This window comes from Hemitrygon akajei, chromosome 11, assembly GCF_048418815.1.
Source record: "Hemitrygon akajei chromosome 11, sHemAka1.3, whole genome shotgun sequence".
In the NCBI taxonomy this organism is placed as follows: Eukaryota; Metazoa; Chordata; class Chondrichthyes; order Myliobatiformes; family Dasyatidae; genus Hemitrygon; species Hemitrygon akajei.
The window spans coordinates 166,465,351-166,489,089 of NC_133134.1; the positions used below are offsets into that span (position 1 = coordinate 166,465,351).

The window sequence follows — 23,739 nt, forward strand, 5'->3', positions numbered from 1 at the left end:
AAAACGTATTTAAAATTTAAAACAGTACAGTACAGCCACAGTGTTGCATTAACCTTTTAAACTATTCCACAATCAATCTAACTCTTCTCCCCCCCCCCCAAAGAGTTCTTCATTTTTATATCATCTATTAAATGCCCTTTTTTTATCTGCCCCATCGCCAAGTCCCAACCCCCGGTACACTCCATACACACACCACTCTCTGTAGGGAAAAAATAACTTACCTCGGATATCCCCCTGTACTTTCATCCTAACATCTTAAACCAGGGTTCCCTGCCTTAAACAGATATAGTTTGGTATTAGCCATTATGTTGAGTAACACACACAAAGTGCTGGAGGAACTCAGCAGGCCAGGCAGCGTCTGTGGAGGGGAATAAACAGTCAGCGTTTCAGACCGAGACTCTTCATCAGGATTGACACAAAATGCCAGAGGAACTCAGCAGGCCGGGCAGCATCTGTGAAAAAAGGTTCAGTCAGTGTTTCAGGCCAAAACCCATAAGCAGGACTGGCACGTAGAATGCGGTGGGAGAAGCAACGGGAGAAGCAGTCAGTTGAATGTGAGTGCCTGGGGTCCTCGGAGGGTCCAAATCGAGCAGCTTGAAAGCGAACCCGGAAAGCGTGTGGTATAAGCTTGTGTGTGTTGCTCGGATTTCCAGCATCTGCAGATTTTCTCTTGTTTGTCATCTGGACTGACACTGAGTCTCGGCCTGAATCGTCATCTGTTTTATTCCCTCCATGGTTTATAACCTCTGGCTAGGATCTTTATGTCCTCGTTGTCCACGGGAATGGTACCGGAAGATTGGAGGGAGGTGAATGTTGTCCCCTTGTTCAAAAAAGGTAGTAGGGATAGTCCAGGTAATTATAGACCAGTGAGCCTTACATCTGTGGTGGGAAAGCTGTTGGAAAAGATTCTTAGAGATAGGATCTATGGGCATTTAGAGAATTATGGTCTGATCAGGGACAGTCAGCATGGCTTTGTGCCTAACAAGCCTGATAGAGTTCTTTGAGGAGGTGACCGGGCATATAGATGAGGGTAGTGCAGTGGATGTGATCTACATGGATTTTAGTAAGGCATTTGACAAGGTTCCACATGGTAGACTTATTCAGAAAGTCAGAAGGCATGGGATCCAGGGAAGTTCGGCCAGGTGGATTCAGAATTGGCTTGCCTGCAGAAGGCAGAGGGTTGTGGTGGAGGGAGTACATTCAGATTGGAGGGTTGTGACTAGTGGTGTCCCACAAGGATCTGTTCTGGGACCTCTACTTTTCGTGATTTTTATTAACAACCTGGATGTGGGGATAGAAGGGTGGGTTGGCAAGTTTGCAGATGACACAAAGGTTGGTGGTGTTGTGGATAGTGTAGAGAATTGTCGAAGGTTGCAGAGAGACATTGATAGGATGCAGAAGTGGGCTGAGAAGTGGCAGATAGAGTTCAACCCAGAGAAGTGTGAGGTGGTACACTTTGGAAAGACAAACTCCAAGGCAGAGTACAAAGTAAATGGCAGGATACTTGGTAGTGTGAAGGAGCAGAGGGATCTGGGGGTACATGTCCACAGATCCCTGAAAGTTGCCTCACAGGTAGATAGGGTAGTTAAGAAAGCTTATGGGGTGTTAGCTTTCATAAATCGAGGGATAGAGTTTAAGAGTCGCGATGTATTGATGCAGCTGTATAAAACTCTAGTTAGGCCACACTTAGAGTACTGTGTCCAGTTCTGGTCACCTCACTATAGGAAGGATGTGGAAGCATTGGAAAGGATACAGAAGAGATTTACCAGGATGCTGCCTGGTTTAGAGAGTATAGATTATGATCAGAGATTAAGGGAGCTCGGGTTTTACTCTTTGGAGAGAAGGAGGATGAGAGGAGACATGATAAAGGTGTACAAGATATTAAGAGGAATAGACAGAGTGGACAGCCAGCGCCTCTTCCGCAGGGTACCACTGCTCAGTACAAGAGGACATGGCTTTAAGGTAAGGGGAGGGAGGTTCAAGGGGGATATTAGAGGAAGGTTTTTCACTCAGAGAGTGGTTGGTGCGTGGAATGCACTGCCTGAGTCAGTGGTGGAGGCAGATACACTAGTGAAGTTTAAGAGACTACTAGACAGGTATATGGAGGAAGTTAAGGTGGGGGGGGGTTATATAGGAGGCAGGGTTTGAAGGTCGGCACAACATTGTGGGCCGAAGGGCCTGTAATGCACTGTACTATTCTATGCTCTATGTTCTATGGTTGCTGCCTGACCTGCCGAGTTTCTCCAGCATTTTGTGAGTGTTACTGTGGATTTCCAGCATCTGCAGACTCTCTTGTGTTTACAAGTTTTTCTGCTTAGTCCACGATCAATCTAACCCTTCCCTCCTACACAGCCCATAGCCCTCCATTCCTTTACACCCGTCTTCAGCGTTCAAAGGATGTGCACTGTATATCGCCATATAAACCCTAGAACTCAGTTTCTTGTGGGCATTCACAGAAAGACTGTACCCAACAGGGAGCACAACAACCAATGTTCAATAAAACAACAAATGGTGCAAATACAAAAAAAAGGGGAGAAAAAGGAAATAATAATAAATAAGCAATAAATATAAGACCATAAGACGTAGGAGCAGAATTAGAATATTTGGCCCGTCGAATCTGCTTCACCATTCACATGGGTGCTGTGCGCTAACAGTCTATTCATGTTTCCACTTATCTAGCATGGGTAAAGCAGTGGCTGATTGGCTGGAAGTGATGAGTGGGAATAAAGGGAGCCTTTTTGGTTGGCGACTGGTGACTAATGGTGTTCCACAGGGGTCTGTGTTGAGACCGATTCTTTTTACATTATACATCAGTGATTTGGATGATGGAATTGATGGCTTTGTTGCAAAGTTTGCAGATGATACGAAGATAGGTGGAGGAACAGGTAGTTTTGATGAAGTAGAGAGGCTACAGAGGGACTGAGACAGATTAGGAGGATGGGCAAAAAATGGCAGAGAGAATAGAGTGTTGTGAAGTGTACGGTCATGCACTTTGGTAGAAGAAATGAAAAGGTTGACTATTTTCTAAATGGAGGGAAAATACAAAATAACTGAGGGGCAAGGGGACTTGGGAATTGTTGTGCAGGATTCCCTGAAGGTTAATATGCAGGTTGAGTCTGTGGTGAGGTAGGAAAATGCAATGTTAGCGTTCATTTCAAGAAGACTAGAATATAAAAGCAAGGATGTAATGCTGAAAATTTTTAAAGTCCTGGAGAGGCCCCACTTGGAGTATTATGAGCAGGTTTGGGCCTCTTCTCTTAGAGAGGATGTGCTGAAACTAGAGAAGGTTCAAAGGAGGTTCACAAAAATAATTCCAGGATTAAACCGCTTGTCATATGAAGAGAATCTGATAACTCTAGGCCTGTATCCACTAGAATTCAGAAGAACGAGGGATAACCTCATTGAAACCTACCGAGTGGTGAAAGGCCTCGATGGAGTGGATGTGGAGAGGATGGTGGGAGAGTCTAAGACCAGAGGACGCAGCCTCTGAATAGAGGGGCATCCTTTTAGAACGGAGATGAGGAGGAATTTCTTTAGCTAGAGGGTGGTGAATCTGTGGACTTTGCCACAGGCAGCTGTGGAGGCCAAGTCTTTATGTATATTTAAGTAGAGGTTGATAGATTCTTGATTGGTGGGGGCACGAAGGGATATGGGGAGACGGCAGCAGATTGGGGCTGAGAGGAAAATTGGATCGGCCATGTTGAAATGGCGGAGCAGATTTGATGGGCCAAATAGCCTGATGCTGCTCCTGTATCTTATGGTCTAAGAGTCCTTGAAAGTGAGTCGATAAGTTGTGGGAGCATTTCAGTGATGGGATGAGTAAAATCAAGTGAAGTTATCCCCTCTGGTTCGAGAGCCTGATGGTTGAGGGTAATAAGTGTTCCTGAACCTGGTGATGTGGGTCCTGAGGTTCCTGTACCTCCTTCCTGATGGCAGCAGCAAGAAGAGAGCATGGCCTTGATGGTGTGTCTGCCTGAATCACTTAATTGTCCCTATTTTATCAGTCTCCCCACAAACCACCAAGTAAGCAGAATGTGGGATTTTTTTATCACAGTGTTTGAGATGAGGTTTTCCCCCCTCAAAAGGGGGATTGTTTGTTGTATTGGGATCTTGTTCTGCTTGCTGTCATGTGGTGAAAGGTTTCAGGTTCAGTTTTTGATCAAAAGTACTTCAAATGTGTCATTAACAGCCGGCGTGCGCACACAGACACACGTGCTGGGGGCAGCCTGTATGTGGCACCACACATTCTGGCATCAGCATTGCATGCCAACAATATTCAGCAGAACAACACAGACAACAGCAAATAATCCCCATTTCTCCCTTGTGTGTGCGCATGCAAACACACACACACTCACACTCACACACACACACGCACACACACACGCTCGCACGCGCACACACACACACACACCCCCCCCCCCTTAGAACAGGCTACCTGCAGTCCAATTAACTGGACTTAAAGATGTCAGGCCTCTGACTTCTGGATACACCACTGGGCCTCCAATTTCCACATGCACCATTGGGTTTTAATGTTTACTTATTACTATTATTATTTTTTGATCTTTGCACACTAATTTGTCCGCCCTGTTGGTGCAGCCTTTCACTGATTCTATTATGGTTCTTGGATTTCCTGAGTATGCCTGCAGGAAAATGAATCTCAGGGTTGTATATGGTGACATATATGTACTTTGAACTTTGTTTCGCTTGGAGCGAGGAGATCGTTAAGCCTTTTTTGCCATTTAGTGAGATCATTGCTGACTTGTGACGTCCCCATAAGAACAGACCCCGTCGCGTGGCTCTCAGTGCTCTGGCTTATTCTCATATTGCAAAGTCGTACGGGTCGGTCGTTGTAAGTTGTGGGCAAGCCATGTTCATGCTGGAAGCGTGGCAACTCGACACTTGTGGGCTGCCCCCAGCCCATCCTCAGACTGTGCTGGTCATTGACGTTTCAAGATTCAAGCTTATTTATCACGTGTACATCGAAACAAATACAAATACTTCATTGTCACCGAACAATTGATACTAGAGTGTACAATCATCACAGCGATATTTGATTCTGTGCTTCGCACTCACTGAAGTACAAATCAAAGTAAATGTAATAAAAATTTAAATTATAAATCATAATTAGAAAAAGGAAAGTACGGTAGTGCAAGTCAGGTCCAGATATTTGGAAGGTACAGCCCAGATCCGGGTCAGGATCTGTTCAGCATTCTTATCACAGTTGGAAAGAAGCTGTTCCCAAATCTGGCCGTACGTATCTTCATGCTCCTGAGCCTTCTACTGGAGTGAAGAGGGACAAAAAGTGTGTTGGCTGGATGGGTCGTGTCCTCGATTATCCTGGCAGCACTGCTCCGACAGCGTGTGGTGTAAAGTGAGTCCAAGGATGGAAGATTGGTTTGTGTGATGTGCTGGGCTATGTTCACAATCTTCTGCAGCTTCTTCCAGTCTTGGACAGGACAACTTCCATACCAGGTTGTGATGCACCCTAGAAGAATGCTTTCTACAGTGCACCTATAAAAATTAGTGAGGGTTTTAGGGGACAGGCCAAATTTCTTCAGCTTTCTCAGGAAATAAAGGCGCTGGTGGGCCTTCAGTGAAATGCATTGTTTGCGCCAAACAACACACTAGTGTGTGTGGGGGTGGTCCCCAAGTGTTGCCAAACATTCCAGTGCCAGTATAGCATACCCAAAATGTTTGATAGAACAACACAAAGCACAACAAACGGCAAAACAAGACCCCTTCCTCCCTCCCAAACACACATACACAGTCTTCTAACCCCACGTCAGGCTGTCATCTTCGGCCTCCACCCTGCTTCGGACCGAAAAACGTTTCACTGCGTGTTTCAATGTACATGTGACCAGTAAGGTGAATCTTTCTTTAACTAGCGGGACAGCGAGGAGTGACAGGCAGTGCAGTCCGAGCAGCCGACAAACCTCTTCCTCTTTGTGTTTCAGGCAAAGGGAAGCTTCCAAAGCTGAAGTGTAGCTACTGTGATAAGATGTTTGCCAAGAACTTTGATCTCCAGCAACATATCAGAAGGTACGTTGGGAGGTTTCCAAACTGTCAAAGTCCAAGCAGAAACAGCCTTTGTACCTCACTGTGGTTGTTAAGTCTAGAATCTCAAAGTAATCTCAGAGAGAGTCAGACAGTACAGAAACAGGCCCCTTGGCCCAACTGGTCTTCACTGACCAAAACTCATCCAAGCTAATTCCATTTGCCCACCTCCTCCTCTAAATTGGTTTATTATCCTCAAGTGTACGGTGGTATGGTCACAAACTTGTGGGTCAGGGCAACTCTGAGAGCGTTTAAAGGCACAGCCTCACAATAAGGGGATGCCCCTTTAGAACAGAGGGGGGAGGAATTTCTTCAGCCGGGGATAAAACAAAGATTAGATTGAGATTAGCTTTATTTGTCACACGCACGTTGAAACACACAGTGAAACGCGTCATTTTGCGCCAAGGATGTGACTGAGGATGTGCTGGGGGCAGCCTACAAGTGTCGCCACACTTCCGGCACGCCCAGAACTCACTGACCTCAACCTGTACTTCTTTGGAATGTGGGAGGAAACCAGAGCATCCAGAGGAAACCTGCACGGTCACGGTGAGAACGTACAGATCTGTGGAATTCATTGCCACAGACAGCAAAGTCATTAGGTATATTTAAAGTGGAGGATGATAGGTTCTTGATTAGTGAGGGGGTCAAAGCTTATGGGGAGAAGGCAGGAGAGTGGGGTTGAGAGGGATAATAACTCACTTCCAAGGACTCATTTCCACACATATTCTCAGTATTTTTTTCTTTGCAGAGTCTGTCTCCATTTGCACATCGGTTATTATTCAGTCTTTGTTTATGTATAGTTCTTTGTGGATACTATTCTTTTTCTTTATTTTTCCTGTAAACAATGGCAAGAAAATGAATCTCAAGGTAGCAGATTGTGAGCTATGCATACTTTTATAATAAATTTTCTTTGAAATTTGACCTTTAAATGACAGAGCAGCCTCGATGAGCCCAATGGCCTAATTCTACTCCTATGTCTGAGAGTTTTATGGCCTGTTACGGACTGTGAAAAGAATCGCCCATCCCACAGGCTTCGTCCACAAGTTGCTGATTGAGACGAGATAGTTTGAACTCTTTTAGGTGGATTGATAGTGTGATTGATAATCTTCCCAATGCACCTCCAGCCACTGACCCTCCCCCCACTTGCCCCTCTCTGTTTCCAGCCACACTGGCGAGAAACCGTTCCAGTGTATCGTTTGTGGCCGCGCCTTCGCCCAGAAGTCCAACGTCAAGAAGCACATGCAGACCCACAAGGTGTGGCCGGCAGGAAACTCCCGCACCACCGTCTCCATGCAGGTGGTGGCCGTCAGCCCTGAGAACAAGAGGACGCAAGGAGAGAACGAGGCTGCAGGTTAGTCAGTCGATGGGTACGCATGTACACACGTCGGGGATTGGGCTCTGAGCCGGCCGTAGGCTAGGGCAGGTAGGGGTCACCATGAAACGCCACAAAACATTCTGAAGATGTTCTGACTCGAGGAAACCGGGAAGCTGCGGCATTTTCACCAACCGATGAAGCGGTATAATTTGGGAACTGCAGCTGCTAGCCCGAGCAGAGCAAGCTCCCACAGGATGAACTTACGGGGAAGATTGGGGTGAGTCTCAAGGTGGCATGGGAACGTATCTGTTAGTGTAATGCTTTGACAGCAACAGTGATTCACGTTCCGTTCCGCTGCTGCCTGTAAGGCGGTTTGTACTTTCACCCCGTGACCTTGTGAATTTCCCTCGGGTTCCTCCCACATTCTGAAAACACTCGGGCCAGGTTTAGTAAATTGTGGGTATGCTATGTTGACGTGGGAAGTGTGAAGATACTTCAAAGTTCAAAGTACATTTTTATCAAAATATGTAAGCTATACACAACCTTGAGGTCTGTCTCCTTACGGGGAGCCACAAAACAAAGAAACCCAGTAGAACCTATTTTTAAAAAAAAGGACAGACAACACCAAGAAAAAAAGCTAACTGTGCAAAGAACAAAAGCAACCAAGCCAAGTGAATCCATAGTCGTGAAGAGCTCATCTTCAAGCTGAGCTGGTCACTGATGCAAAGGACACCTTTCACTGAATATTTCGATGTGCATGCGACAAGTAAAGCTGATCTTTAGAGAAAAGGGATGGACAGCAGGCAGGAACTGGGGTCCTTCAAAACAAAAGTGGCGTTGGACCCAGAGCTGGTGGTGTCCGTAAGGTTTCCCGGAAGCCAGCAATTGTGCAGATGTTACGGTCAGACTGTGCCGGCAAGGCAAGGAAAGAAAACTGAGGAGAAACACACACAGAATGCTGGAGGAGCTCAGCAGGTCAGGCAGCGTCTGGGGAGGGGAGTTAACGATCAACATTTCCGGCTGAGACACTTCCTCTGGTCTGTTCTGTTTTGTGTTCTACACTTTACCCTGGATAGGATTCATCTCCTGAGCTGCTAGTCTGTACATCAGGAGGATCATTTCATTACAGCAGTGCATTGAGGTAGGACAAGGGAAGGCAATAAAGGAATGCAGGATAAAGTGTTACAGTTATAGAGAAAGTGCAATAACTGGTCGTTATTTCCTATCATATGTGAACTGTACACATAAGCAAGGTAAAAGTCCAAATACCACTGTTGCGGATACTCAGTGTCAATATGCTGCTAAGTGACATCTCAATGCAAGTCGTGCATGGTGATAAAGTTCACTTGCATGTACATCTCGAAAAATTAGCTTTACAAACAAGCTGGATGGACTCAGCAGGTCGGGCAGCATCCATTGAAAGGAGCAGTCAACGTTTTGGGTCGAGACCCTTCGTCAGGACTAAAGAAGGAGGGGGCAGGGGCCCTATGAAGGAGGCGGGGGGAGGGTGGAAAACCAATCAGAGGAAAGATCAAGGGGTGGGGGAGGGGATAGGCAGGAGAGGTGAAGAAGGAATGTAAGGGGAAAGCACTATGGGTAGTAGAAGAAGGCAGAGAGAGGTGATAGGCAGCTGGAGGAGGAGGCAGAGTGAAAGTGTGATAGGGGAAGCGAGAGGGAGGGAATTACCGGAAGTTGGAGAATTCGATGTTCATACCAAGGGGTTGGAGGCTACCTAGACAGTATATGAGGTGTTGCTCCTCCAACCTGAGTTTGGCCTCATCATGGCAGTAGAGGAGGCCATGTATGGACATATCCGAATGGGAATGTGAAGCAAAGTTGAAAAGAGTTGAAAGGGTTACTGGGCATGGGTGAGAGAGCACAGGTCAGGGTACTTTTAGCTTTCTTAAGGGAGACAGGGTTTTTTTTGATATATGATGAATGGTGTGTGTGGGGGGGGAGGGTGTGTGTGTGTGTGAGGGGGGGGGGGAATGGGTGAAGGGATTTAGAATGTAAGCCTGTCGTCTGATCCACACTCCGGAGCAGAAAGTGGTGGTGATGCACCATTAAGCTGAGTGCCAACCACTGTAAAACAAGAAGAGGAAGAACTGCCTGTAAGAAAATGAATGTCAAAGTTGTGAATGGTTACATACACTCAGTGGCCACTTTATTAGGCACACCTGGTTGTAATGCAAATATCTAATCAGCCAATCATGTGGCAGCAACTCAATGCATAAAAGCATGCGGACATGGTCAAGAGGTTCAGTTGTTGTTCTGACCAAACATCAGAATGAGGAAGAAATGTGATCTTAGTGACTTTGACCTTGGAATGATTGTTGGTGCCAGATGGGGTGGTTTGAGTATCTCAGAAACTGCTAATCTTCTGGGATTTTCACACACAACAGTCTCTGGAGTTTACAGAGAATGGTGTGAAAACAAGATACATCCAGTGAGCAGCAGTTCTGTGGATGAAAACAGCTTGTTAATGAGAGAGGTCAGAGGAGAACAGCCAGACTGGTTCAAGCTGACAGGAAGGTGACAGTAACTAAAATAACCATATGTTACAATAGTGGTGTGCAGAAGGGCATCTCTGAATGCCCAGCGTGCGAACCTTGAAGTGGACGGGCTACTGCAGCAGAAGACCAACAAGCACACTCTCAGTGGCCACTCAGCTACCTATTGAAGTACTTCAAAAGTAAATTTACTTTGAACCTTGAACTTTGGGCGGAAAGGCCTATAAACAGTAACTGGATACGGCCCAGTCCATCACGGATAAGGCTCTCCCCACCATTGAGCACATCTACTTGAAACATGGTCGCAGGAAAGTAGCATCGATCACCAGGGACTCCCACCACCCAGGCCACGCTGCCATCAGGAAGAGGGACAGGAGCCTCAAGACCCACACCACCAGGTTCAGAAACAGTTAATACCCCTCAACCTCAGGTTCTTGAACCAAAAGAGATAACTTCACTCCACTTGCCCCATCATTGAAATGTTCTCACAACCTGTGGATTCACTTTCAAAGACTCTTCATCTGATGTTCTCGGTATTCATTGCTTATTTATTTATTATTAGGTTTTTTTTTCTTTTTGTATTTGCAAATTTGTTGTCTTCTGTACCCTGATTGAACACTCTAGTTGGACCGTCTTTCATTGATTCTATTACGGTTATTATTCTATAAACTTAAGAAATTGAATCTCAGGGTTGTTTATGGTGACATAAATTTAGTTTGGTAATAAATTTACCTTGAACTTTGAGTTACAGCTGCTTTTAACAGGCTCTTGTTCCTCTCTGTCCCTCACCCTTTCCCTTGCGTTCCGAGCAGATGTATCGGAGAGTGCCGAACATGTTCCACGCCAGACGCCGGACGTCCCTCCGCCAGACGGGAGTCAGGAGGCAAGGCAGCTGCTGGTGATTGACAGCTCGTACCAGTGTCAGTTCTGCCCCAGTAAATTTGTCACTTACTTCCAGCTCAAGTCGCACATGATCCAACACAAGAACCAGCAGGTGGGTCCTGCCCCACCCTTACCCACCACCCGCTGTCCTGGGAGCACACCTTAAAACTGACTAGTAATTGCCACGTGTACCGAGCTGGAGCGAAAAGCTTGCTTTTCAAAGTTCAAAGTAAATTTGCAGATTGTTCAGATAGATTTGTTTATTTGTACAGATAGATGTACAGAGCATCGCGGTAGTACAAAGTAAAACATTAATAGAATTCAGAATAAAGTATTGCAGTTACAGGGAAAGTGCAGTGCAGGCCTACGATAAGATCACAGTGAGGTACATCGTCAGGTCGAGAGTTCATCTTGTGTTAAGACGCGGGCTCACAACCTTTTTTATGGACCCTTAGCATTAACCGAGGGGTCCATGGACTCCTGGTTGGGAAGCCCTGCGCTAGGAAAACATTCAATAGTATTATAACAGCGGGATAGAATTTGTGCTTGAGCCTGGTGGTATGTGCTTTCGGGCTTTTGTATCTTCTGCCCGGTGGGAGAGGGGAGAAGACAGACTGTCCGGGGCGGGTGGGGTCTGTGATTATGCTGGCCGCTTCACGGAGGCAGTGAGAAGTGTAGACACAGGCCACGGAGGGGAGGCTGGTTTCCCTGATGTACTGAATTTAATCAGACCTTGACTGAGGCAGTGATCAGTCCGTGGAGGGGAGGCTGGTTTCTGTTCACGTGCAGAGCAGTTACCATACCGAGCCACGATACATCAAGATAGAATGCTTTCTACGGTGCGTCAATAAAAATGGTTGATGTTTGGCAAGGACATGCCGAGTTTCTTTAGCCTCCTGAGGAAGCAGAGCCACTGTGGCCTTGGCAGCGATGTGGTTGGTCCAGAGTCAGCAGGAAGTGATGTAGCTCATCTGCATAGCATAAAAATCCAGAGGAAGTTGTTAATGTTGCGAGATGATGGTCTAATACTCCATGAGAAGACACAGCAATCCCTCGTATACCATTTCGATTTGTTCATCAAGTGTACATCAAACACACAGTGAAATACGTTGTTTGCATTAACAACCAACACACACAAAGATGAGCTGGGGGCAGCCTGCGTGTGACGCTGCACATTCCAGCGGCAACGTGGCGCGCTCACGTGCAAGCAGAGCAACAGAACAGCGAAAGAAACCCTTCTTACTCTCTCTCACCCACTCTCACGCCACAGACAGGCCCCGTGTAAGGGAAAAACTTGGCTTACTGCCTTATCTCTGATTCAGATTATTTATGTATCGCATGTACTTTGAAACATACAATGAAATGCACTGTTTGTGTTAACAGCCAACACACCTGAAGGATGCACTTGGCCCAGCTTGTATGACCCTCTGCCTTAGAAGATATTCAAGAAATGTTTGAAAATGTACCGAAGAAGGGTCTTGTTTATGCTTTTCCATAGACGCTGCCTGACCTGCTGAGTTCCTCCATCGTTTTGTGTGTATTGCTCTGGATTTCCGGCATCTGCAGAATCTCATGTTTTAAATGTTCAAGGACCACCTTTCACGGGCCTCTGGAGAAGAAAGTTCCGGTGATTCAGAACCCTCAGAGAAAAAAGATTTAAGAGTGACCCTTTGTTTCATAAACAAGAGAAGGTCTGCAGATGCCGGAAATCTAAAGCAACACACACAAGATGCAGGAGAGCTCAGCAGGTCAGGCAGCATCTGTGCAAATGAATAAACAGTCAACGTTTTGGGCCAACACCTTCATCAGGACTGGAGAGGAAGGGGGAAGATACCAGAATAAAAAGGAAGGAGAATAGCTGGAAGGTAAAGTCAGGTGGATGGGAAGGGTAAAGGGCTGGAAATGAAGGAATTTGATAGGAGAGTAGAGTGGACCACAGGAGAAAGGGAAGGAGGACAGACATCAGGGGGAGGTGACAGGCAGGTGGAAAGAGGTAGAAGGCCAGAGTGGGAGGAGGAAGAATATTTTTTACCAGAAGGAACAAACAATGTTCATGCCATCAGATTGGAGGCTACCCAGACGGAATATGAGGTGTTGCTCCTCCACCCTGAGGGTGGCCCCATCTTGGCACCAGAGGAGGCCGTGGAGCAAAATGTCAGAACAAGAATGGGAATCGGAATTAAAATGTCTGGCCACAGGAAGTTCCAAACGGCCCTTGTAAGACAACCCACGCAGTCAAACTGATGAGATAAATGTCTGAACTAGGGGTACAGTACTGGTCAGGCAATGCTGGTGCTGGAACGAGTGGCCACACTCGTGGGCTGCCCCTAGCACGTCCCTAGGCTGTGTTGGTTGTTAACGCAGCTGACACCTTTCATAGTAAGTTTTGATGTTCGTGTGATAAATATCTGAATCTGCGCGCACAGTTCCAACAATTTGCTTAGTACCTCTTCCCGAGTCCCTGGAATGTTCCTGATTTTTCCAGTCACTCGGTGCGTCAATGTTCAACTTCAAGTCCAAGTTTATTGTCATCTTACTATACAACCAAATGAAACAACGTTCCTCTGGACTACAATACACCCACAAAACATCACTCACAGCACATAAAAGAAAATACTACCACAAATAAGGGAATAGATATAATTCAAAGTGCATGCAGTTTCAGCGACAGGTTACTATCGATGCAATGCTCCTCAGACAGGATGAAGAGGTCAATACTCCCCAATGCCATTAGGCTTTACAATTCTACCGCCAGGACTTAAGAACTTTTTAAAAGCTATTATTAATGCTTTTTGAGATAGTGATTTAGATGCATATCATATTTTTTTACTGAGTTAAGTATTGTATGTAATTAGTTTTGCTACAACAAGTGTATGGGACATTGGAAAAAAAAGTTGAATTTCCCCATGGGGATGAATAAAGTATCTATCTATCTATCTATGTATTGCACTACAGGTAAACAGTAAACAGCTCGCTGTCTTAGTGACTAGACCTCGGTGGTGGCAGGGTATTCATTAGTCTGGCAGCTTGGGGGAAGAAGCTGTTACCCAGTCTGGCAGTACTAGTCCTGATGCTCCTGTACCTCCTTCCTGATGGTAGTGAGTCAGAGGGATTGTGGGATGGATGGTGGGTCCTCTCAATGATCCTCTGAGACCTTTGTCTATAACACTGCTGGTCACAAATAGAGGAGAGGGAGACTCTGGCGATCCTCTAGGCGGATTTTATTATGCTCTGTTGGGTCTTGCAGTCCGTTGCCTTGCAGCTTCTGTACCACACAATGCTGCAGACAGACAGGACACTCTTGATGCTGCCTCTGTAGAAAGGTTTTAGGATGGAGGTGGAGAGCCTTGCACCCTTTGGTCTGCTCAGAAGGTGTAGATGCTGCCGCTGCCTTCTTGGTTAATGAGAAGGTTTTGTGGGTCCAGGCTAGATCCCTATGCTCTTCACTCCCCGGCAGAGCTATCAATGTGCAATGGAGAGTAGTCGACCTGCACCTTCCTAAAGTCCACGGTCATCTCTCCTGTCATGTCCATGATGAGACTGGGGTAGCCTGTTCTCACACCACTTGACAATCCTCTCTACCTCCTCTCTGTATGTTGACACATCATTGTTGCTGATGAGGATGAAGAAACGTCAGATGGAATTTAATGCCGACAGGTGTGAGGTGTTGCACTTCGGTAGAACCAACCAGGGTAGGTCTTACACAGTGAACGGTGGGGCACTGAGGAGTCTGCTAGAACAACGGGACAGGTCCTTCGTTCATTGAAAGTGGTGTCACAGGTAGATAGGTCATAACGTTTTTTGCACGTTGGTCTTCACAAACCAAAGTATTGAGTACAGGAGTTGGAATGTTATGTTCAAATTGTTTAAGACATAGGTGAGGCCTAATTTGGAGTATTGTGTGCAGTTTTGGTCACCTACCTACAGGAAAAATAAAGATAAGGTCAAAAGAGTTCAGAGAAAATTTTCGAAGATGTTGCTGGGACTTGAGGACATGAGCTTTAGGGAAAGGTTGAACAGGTAAGGAATTTATTCCCTGGAACATAGAAGATCTGATGAAGATTTGATCGAGGTATAGACAATTATGAGGGGTATAGGTAGGGTAAATGCAAACAGGCTTTTTCCACTAAGATTGAGTGAGACTGCAACTAGAGGTCATGGGTTAAGTGTGAAAGGTGAAATGTTTAAGGGGAAACATGAGGGGGAACTTCTTCACTCAGAGGGTGGTGACAGTGTGGAATGAGCTGCCAGTACAAGTGATGGACGTGGGTTCGATTTCAACGTTTAAGAGAAACTTAGATAGGTACATGGATGGGAGGGCTATGAGCTGGTTGCAGGTCGATGGGACAAGGATGGGATGAATAGTTTTGTGCAGACTAGATGGGCCAAAGGGCCTGTTTTTGTACTGTAGTGTTGTATGAGTCTATGAAGAGGCCAGCCAGTGTTTTATCATCACTGAACTTGATGATGCAGTTTAAGCAGGATCTGGCAGTGCAGTCGTGAGTCGGCAGTGGTCCGAGTACGCGGCCCTGGGGCAGCGGTCCGAGTACGCGGCCCTGGGGCAGCGGTCCGAGTACGCGGCCCTGGGGCAGCGGTCCGAGTACGCGGCCCTGCGGGTCACCAGGGAACAACTCCCAGTCTAGAACCCTCAGTACTTCCTTCCCCGGGCTTCAGAGCAGTGACGAGCAGTCAGTGTCAACAGCCGGAGCTGATTTTTATGCCCTTATTCCTCAGGTATACAAGTGTGTGGTGAAGAATTGCACTCAGACTTTCGTCAAGCTGGAGGAGTTTGTTGAACACATCAAGAACCACGATGATGAAATCACGTATCGCTGTCATCTCTGCAACAAGATCTTCCCTTCACTCTACGAACTTGGTGTCCACCAGTATTCCCACAGTTTGTACCCACAGCAGGTGCCCAAGAAAGGCCCCACATTTTACAGGTGAGTTTCCTCTGTTTTCCACGATTCCCTACAAATGCTCCGAACCATCAGTTGTCCCAAACTTCCTTCAAAGAGTCTCATTCCAAAAGTCCACTGTCCATTTTCCTCTGCCTACAATTTCCGTATCCATCACATCACTTGTATATAACTTCCACCATCTACAATGCCATCCTACCACTAAGCACATCATTCCCCAGCCCCATTCACCACTTTCTGTAGGGATCGCTCCCACACGACTCCCCGGTCCACTCATCTTTCCCCACTGATCTCCCTCCTGGCACTTACCTTGCAAGTTGGAAAAGTGCTTCACCTCCCTCACCTCCATTCAGGGTCCCAAACTGTCCTTCCAGGCGAGGCAACGCTTCACCTGCGAATCTGTCAGGATCGTCTGCTGTGTCCAGTGTTGGCAGTTTAGTCTGCTCTGCATTGGTGAGACCTGACGTAGATCCAGGGACTGCTTCTTCGAGCACCTTCGCTCTGTTCTCCACGAAAGGCGAGATCTCCCAGTGGCCACCCATTTCAGTTTGATTTCCTCTTCCCATTCCGACATGTCGGTCCACGGCATCCTCTACACCCAGGTTGGAGGAGCAACACCTCATATGCCATCTGGATAGCCTCCAACCTCTTTGTTAATTTCCAGAGGCTGTCTGACTTGCTGTGTTCCTCCAGCATTCGGTGTGTGTAGTTCTAGAGTTCCTCCAGCACTTTAGTATGTTACTGTAGTTTCTGGGTAAGCAGGGAATATCCTGAGTGGCCTTGTCTCTTCCTGATCATGTTTGTTCCCTGCTGGAGTCAGAGTTTCTCCTGATCTTCCCAGGAAATTCCTCAGGTCACTAGGCCTTCCCAACTGCTGTGTCTCTCTGTTTCACACTCAACTCAGTTATTCATGACAGGAAGGATGTGTGGGGGCTTTAGAGAGGGTGCAGAGGAAATTTACCGGGATAGTAAACACAAAGTACACTGCAGATGCTGTGGTCAAATCAAGACGTACAAAAAGTGTCACTTCGTCAGGACCCGACGAAGGGTCTTAACCCGAAACATTGACTGCTCATTTCAACGGATGCTGCCCGACCTGCTGAGTTCATCCAGCCTTTTTGTACGTCTTGAATTTACCGGGATGCCTCCTGGATTAGAGAGCATGTCAGTAAGATAGGTCGAGTGAGCTCAGGCTTTTCGCTTTGGAGCGAAGGAGGATGAGTGGTGACTTGATAGAGGTGGACAAGATGATGTATCGAGTGGAGAGCCAGAGACTTTCCCAGAGCAGAAATGGCTAAAATCAGGTGATTGAAGGGCAGTATAGAGGTGGGTCTTTTCCTCAGAGAATGCTGAGTGTGTGAAATATCCTGCCAGGGCTGCTGGTAGAAGGAGATACATCAGGGACATTTAAGAGACTCTTAGGGTTAGGGTTAGGACTGTCTGAGAGGAAAGGGTTAGATTGATCTGGGAATAGGTTAAAGAGTCTAAATATTGAGGGCCAAAAGGTCCTGTATTGTGCTGTACTGTTCTATATTCTATATCCTGCCTTTTCCTGCCATTGATTCCAGAGGTGGTGAATCTGTGGAAATCATTGCCACAGACAGCTGTGGAAGCCAAGTCATCAGGTATACTTGAAGTGGAGGTTGATGGGTTCTTGATTAGTCAGGGTGTCAAAGGTATTGGGGAGAAGACAGGAGAAAGGGGTTGAGAGGGAAACTAAATCAGCTGTGATAGAATGGCAGAGCAGACTCAGTGGGCCGAATGGCCTAATTAATTCCTAAAATAAGTCAGAGGTTTCCCAACAGATATACTTCCAATCCCCTGACCCCTTTGCTGGGGGTCCACTCTCCCCCTCAGTGCCTCCAAATCTACCCCTTCTGCAGTCCTGTTGTCTCTCCCGCACACATCTACTGTTTTTTACCCCATCTTCTATCCTGCTCCCAACATTACCCCCTCCACAGCACCTCCCTTCTGCAGCCACTGGCCTCCTCCGCTGTCTTGCCCCGGTCCCCCCCCCCCCCCCGCCTCGCTGCCATCCCACTGCTCGCCCTCAGCCAGCCTCACCCCTCTTGTGGTTGTGCGCCCACAGGTGTTCGAGGTGTTTGAGTAAGTACTCCACGCCTGAGGCCCTGGAACATCACCTGCAGAGTGCCACTCACCACTACCCCTGTCCGCACTGCCAGAAGGTGAGACTTCTCCCCCGCCTCTCCGCGAAGCGCGGCCTGCAAACCCGGTCTGGTCAAAGCCCCCCTCACCGTCCATCGGTTACAACAGTGTTGTTGGGCACCCAGGCCTGGTGGCACGGCAGATAGAGTGAGGCTCTCCCAGTGCCCGAGACCTGCGTTTGAATCCAACCTCCGGTTCTGTGCAAGTTCTCCCTGTAACCTTGCAGGTTTCCTCTCACACCCGAAAGAACACGCGGGATTAGCTGGCCACTGTAAATTGTCCCTCCCCTGTGTGTGTGTGTGTGTGTGTGTGTGTGTGTGTGTGTGTGTGTGTGTGTGTGTGTGTGTGTGTGTGTGTGTGTGTGTGTGTGTGTGTGTGTGTGTGTGTGTGTGTGTTAAAATCTGGGGGTTAGTTGATGAAGAATGTGGGGAGGGGGTATTAAAACTGGGATTAATGTAAACAGTTAGCACAGATTTGATGGGCAGAAGGGCTTGTTTCCAAGCTGTATCTCCCTATGGCACTTCCTAATGGAAAAGACAAACTGACCAGATACCTCCAAATGATTTGATACAGAAAGGATATTAATAAGCAGAATTGAAGACCTGAGTTGTAGAGAAAGGTTAGATAAGTTAGGACTTTATGTCTTGGAGTGTAGGAAAATGAGGGGACATCTAATAGAGGTATACAAAATTATGAGAGTTACAGACGGTAAATGCAAACAGGTTTTTCCACTGAAGCTGAGTGAGACTAGAACTAGAGGTAATGGGTCAGGGGTGAAAGGGGAACATGAGGAGATCTTTACACAGAGGGTTGTGCGAGTGTGAGCTGCCAGCAGGAGTAGTGGGTGCAGGCTCAATTTCAACATTTAAAAGCAGTTTGGATAGGTACATGGATGGGAGGGGTATGGGGTCTATGGTCCGGGTGTGGGTCGATGGGACCAGGGAGAAGTTTGGATGTACATGGATGGGAGGGGTATGGGGTCTATGGTCTGGGTGTGGGTCGATGGGACCAGGGAGAAGTTTGTATAGGTACATGGATGGGAGGGGTATGGGGTCTATGGTCCAGGTGTGGGTCGATGGGACCAGGGAGAAGTTTGGATGTACATGGATGGGAGGGGTATGGGGTCTATGGTCTGGGTGTGGGTCGATGGGACCGGGGTGAAGTTTGGATAGGTACATGGATGGGAGTGGTGTGGGGTCTATGGTCCAGGTGTGGGTCGATGGGACCAGGGAGAAGTTTGGATAGGTACATGGATGGGAGGGGTATGGGGTCTATGGTCCGGGTGTGGGTCGATGGGACCAGGGTGAAGTTTGGATGTACATGGATGGGAGGGGTATGGGGTCTATGGTCCGGGTGTGGTCGATGGGACCAGGGAGAAGTTTGGATGTACATGGATGGGAGGGGTATGGGGTCTATGGTCCGGGTGTGGGTCGATGGGACCAGGGAGAAGTTTGGATAGGTACATGGATGGGAGGGGAATGGGGTCTATGGTCCGGGTGTGGGTCGATGGGACCAGGGAGAAGTTTGGATGTACATGGATGGGAGGGGTATGGGGTCTATGGTCTGGGTGTGGGTTGATGGGACCAGGGAGAAGTTTGGATAGGTATGAGGATGGGAGGGGTATGGGGTCTAAGGTCTGGGTGTGGGTCGATGGGACCAGGGAGAAGTTTGGATAGGTACGTGGATGGGAGGGGTATGGGGTCTGTGGTCCGGGTGTGGGTCGATGTGACCAGGGAGAAGTTTGGATAGGTACATGGATGGGAGGGGTATGGGGTCTATGGTCCGGGTGTGGGTCGATGGGACCAGGGAGAAGTTTGGATAGGTACGTGGATGGGAGGGGTATGGGGTCTAAGGTTTGGGTGTGGGTTGATGGGACCAGGGAGAAGTTTGGATGTACATGGATGGGAGGGGAATGGGGTCTATGGTCCGGGTGTGGGTCGATGGGACCAGGGAGAAGTTTGGATAGGTACATGGATGGGAGGGGAATGGGGTCTATGGTCCGGGTGTGGGTCGATGGGACCAGGGAGAAGTTTGGATGTACATGGATGGGAGGGGTACGGGGTCTATGGTCCGGGTGTGGGTCGATGGGACCAGGGAGAAGTTTGGAGAGGTACATGGATGGGAGGGGTATGTGGTCTATGGTCTGGGTGTGGGTCGATGGGACCAGGGAGAAGTTTGATGTACATGGATGGGAGGGGTATGGAGCTGTGGTCAGGGTGTGGGTCGATGGGACCAGGAGAAGTTTGGATAAGTACATGGATGGGAGGGGTATGGGGTCTATGGTCCGGGTGTGGGTCGATGGGACCAGGGAGAAGTTTGGATAGGTACGTGGATGGGAGGGGTATGGGGTCTATGGTCCGGGTGTGGGTCGATGGGACCAGGGAGAAGTTTGGATGTACATGGATGGGAGGGGTATGGGGTCTATGGTCCGGGTGTGGGTCGATGGGACCAGGGAGAAGTTTGGATGTACATGGATGGGAGGGGTATGGGGTCTGTGGTCTGGGTGTGGGTCAGATGGGACCAGGCTGAATCACAGTTCAGCACCGACTAGATTGGGTAATCGGCCTCTTTCTGTGCCCTAGTGCTGACTTGTCATATGACCTGCTCAGCAGGAGTGACAAGACAATCCCATTGGGTAAAATCCCCTGAGAGGGAAACCCTGTTGTTGTCAAGGGAGGACACGTTCCCAGAAATTTCTCGCTCACCCAGCCTGTTTGGATGTTGGTGGTGGGTGGGGTTCATGTGAGCAGCTGCCCTCTACACGGGAGATCTCTGTCTCAGTCCCGTGTCTCTGGCAGGAGGCCAGGGATGTTCTCACTGCTGGGGATTCCTTTTTCTGTCACAAATTCACGGCTCATTGTCCATGATCCCCATAGGGTTGGAGCTCATCTCCAGTGTTTGACTCTAGTGAAAATATGTGAGTGAACATTCTGTGATCTGGGGCCGTGTTGCTGGTACATCATTCTTGGCAAGAGTTTTGTGGGACATCTTAAGGAATGGAAGGGGGTGTGTGTGTGTGTGTGTGTGTGTGTAAAAGAGTTATAGAGCACTACAGCACAGAAACAGGCCTTTTGGCCCATCTAGTCTATCCCAAACCATTTTTCTGCCTATTCCCATCAACCTGCACCTGGATCAAAGGTCTCCATGTACCTATCCACTTCCTCTGGCAGCTCGTTCCACATTCTGAGTGAAGAAGTTCACCCTCAGGTTCCCTTTAAACATTTCACCTTTCACCCTTACCCCATGACCTCTAGTTCTAGTCTCACCCAACCTCAGTGGATAAAAGCCTGTGTGCATTTACCCTATCTATACCCTCTCATAATTTCGTAAACCTCACTCAAATCTCCCCTCATTCTCCTCCCTCCTAGTGTGTGAGTCTGAGTTAGTGCCAGAATCCCACTCAAGCTCAGGGTACTAAGAAGAGGCTGCTCAGCCCCTCTAGTCTCTTCTGTTCCATTGAGCCATAGAGCCATGCAGCATGGAAACAGGCCTTTCAGCCCAGCCAGTCTGTGGCAGCCCAAATTCCCATCTAACCTGCTCTGCTTCTGTAGCTGGTCTGCAGAAAGTTGTGAACTCAGCCAGCTCCATCATGGGTACTAGACTCTGCAACGTTGCGGACACCTTCAAAAAGGCAGAAGCCCTGTCACCCAGGACATGTGCTCCTCTCACTGCTACCATCAGGGAGGGTGTACAGGAGCCTGAGGACACACAGTTCAGAACAGCTCTTCCCCTCCATCGTCAGATTTCTGAATGGACATTGAACCCATGAACACGACCGCACTACTCTTTGTTCTCTTTTTGCACTACTTATTTAATTGTATTTATTTATTTATAAATCTATCAATCTACTTTTTATTAATTGATTATTGTCGTTTATAATTTTTTATGTATTCCAGTGCACTGGCGCTGCAAATCAATAAATTTCATGACACATCACTGTGATATTAAACATGATCGGATTCTACACATTCTTAACAAAAATCATTAATCCTTGAGATTTTACGATGCCATCTTCCCTAGCCCAATCTGGGAGCACTGCCAGATCCCAGATCGGATCGGTAGTTAGGGAGGGATGAAGGTAACGTGACTTCAGAGGTTCCTCTGAAACATGTCTTCCCACTTTCCTTGTCCTCAGGTCTTCCCAAGCGAGAGGTATTTGAGAAGACATCTCCCTGTTCACGGTGGAGGGGGAGTCTTCAAATGCCAGGTCTGTAAAAAGTCGTTCAAAACAGAGCACTATCTCAAACTTCACCTGCTCATCCATTCCGGTAAGACCTCACGTTCTACCTCTCCATCTCCAAATGCTCAGTCTTTGTGGTTTCCCTCTGCTCTATCCCTACGCTCACCTCCTTGTAGTGTACTGCTCTCTCCGCCCCGGTGTTTCCGAAGGTTTCCAATCATTGATATCGTGACACCATAAAGATGTTTATTTTTTGGGAATCTGGGGACCTAACTGCAGACATCAGTACTGACAGCTGCTCTGCCTGTGACCAGAAAAAACAGAGTTGTAGGCACAGATCAGCAGGTAACAAAATCCAGTCTCCCATACGTGAACCTTCTCTCTAGTTCTCACTGCTTCAGTGAAACAGACAGCATCATCAAAGACACCAGCCACCCCAGACATTATCATAGAAAAGTACCGCACAGAAATAGGCCCTTCGTCCCATCAAGTCCGTACCGACCAATTTCATCTGCCTACTCTGTACCATATCCCTCCATACCCCTACCATCCATGTCCCTACACTAACTTCTCTTAAAGTTGAAATCAAGCTCACATGCTTCACTTGTGCTGGCAGCTCATTCCACACTCTCATCACTCTCTGAGTGAAGAAGTTTCCCCTCGTGTTCCCTTTAAACATTTCACCCTTAACCTATGACCTCTACTTGTAGTCTCACTCAACCTCAGTGGAAAAACCCTGCCTGCAATTACCCTGTCTATCTATACCTTTCATAATTTTGTAAACTCCTATCAAACTTCTTCATTACAAAGAATAAAGTCCTAACCTATTTAATTTAATCTTATAACTCAGGTTCTCCAGACCCAACAACATCCTTGTAAATGTTATCTGTACTCTTTCAACCTTGTTTACAGCTTTCCTGTAGGTAGGTGACCAAAATTGCACACGATACTCCAAATTGGGCCTCACCAACGTTTTACACAACTCCAACATAACATCCCATCTCCTGTACTCGGTAATTTGATTTATGAAGGCCAATGTGCCAAAAACTTTCTTTCTGACCTTATCTACCTGTGACATCACTTTCAATGAATGATGCACCTGTATTCCCAGATCCCTTTGTTCTTCCACACTTCTCAGTTCCCCACGTCTCACTGTGTAAGACCTACCCTGGTTGGTTCTACCGAAGTTGTTACGTACCCCATAACTGGGTCACTTACCAGCAAAGATAGAGAGGTCCGTTGAAGTCTGATGGTACTATTTTTAACAGTATTTATTGATAAAAATACACAAGATAATATCAATGCAAACATACAGATAATATACTTCGTCAATACTAAATCTAAAAGCGCGGGTATAATAATAATCAATAAGAAATAGCTCTATCGTTGTCTAGGGGATAATGTATTGTCCGATGGAAATATAAAAGTCACTGTAGTTCATTCAAGCTGCAGCGTTTTGGGTTTAAGAGAGAGACGGTTTTAAACTTGCCGGGGTCTTTTATGATGTCAATCCTTCGAGAGTCGTTGGGAGTTGATTTCCCCGTTGTTAGCTAAAAACCGTTCTTCCGTGGTAAAGGGCCCACTGATTCCGGGGCAAATGGAAAAGGATGCACGTGGCCTTTCCATCAGTTTTTGCTATTACGGGATCGCTAGCGTTTCTTCTGGTGCGTCTGAAGGGGCTGTTCCTCAGACCCTCTTTTATCCTGACTCACA

At 47.3% G+C, this 23,739-nt stretch overlaps 1 protein-coding gene across 2 annotated transcripts in view; it reads left to right on the forward strand.

Moving 5' to 3' along the window:
* znf341 (zinc finger protein 341) overlaps positions 1-23,739 on the forward strand; it is a 50,445-nt gene that overhangs the window by 21,900 nt on the left and 4,806 nt on the right. For both annotated transcript variants that reach the window (XM_073062175.1, XM_073062176.1), the window contains 6 exons: positions 5,955-6,039; positions 7,218-7,405; positions 10,692-10,873; positions 15,496-15,704; positions 17,770-17,866; positions 21,982-22,114. In XM_073062175.1, the coding sequence (XP_072918276.1) occupies positions 5,955-6,039; positions 7,218-7,405; positions 10,692-10,873; positions 15,496-15,704; positions 17,770-17,866; positions 21,982-22,114 (894 nt within the window). The remainder of the gene's footprint in view (positions 1-5,954; positions 6,040-7,217; positions 7,406-10,691; positions 10,874-15,495; positions 15,705-17,769; positions 17,867-21,981; positions 22,115-23,739) is intronic.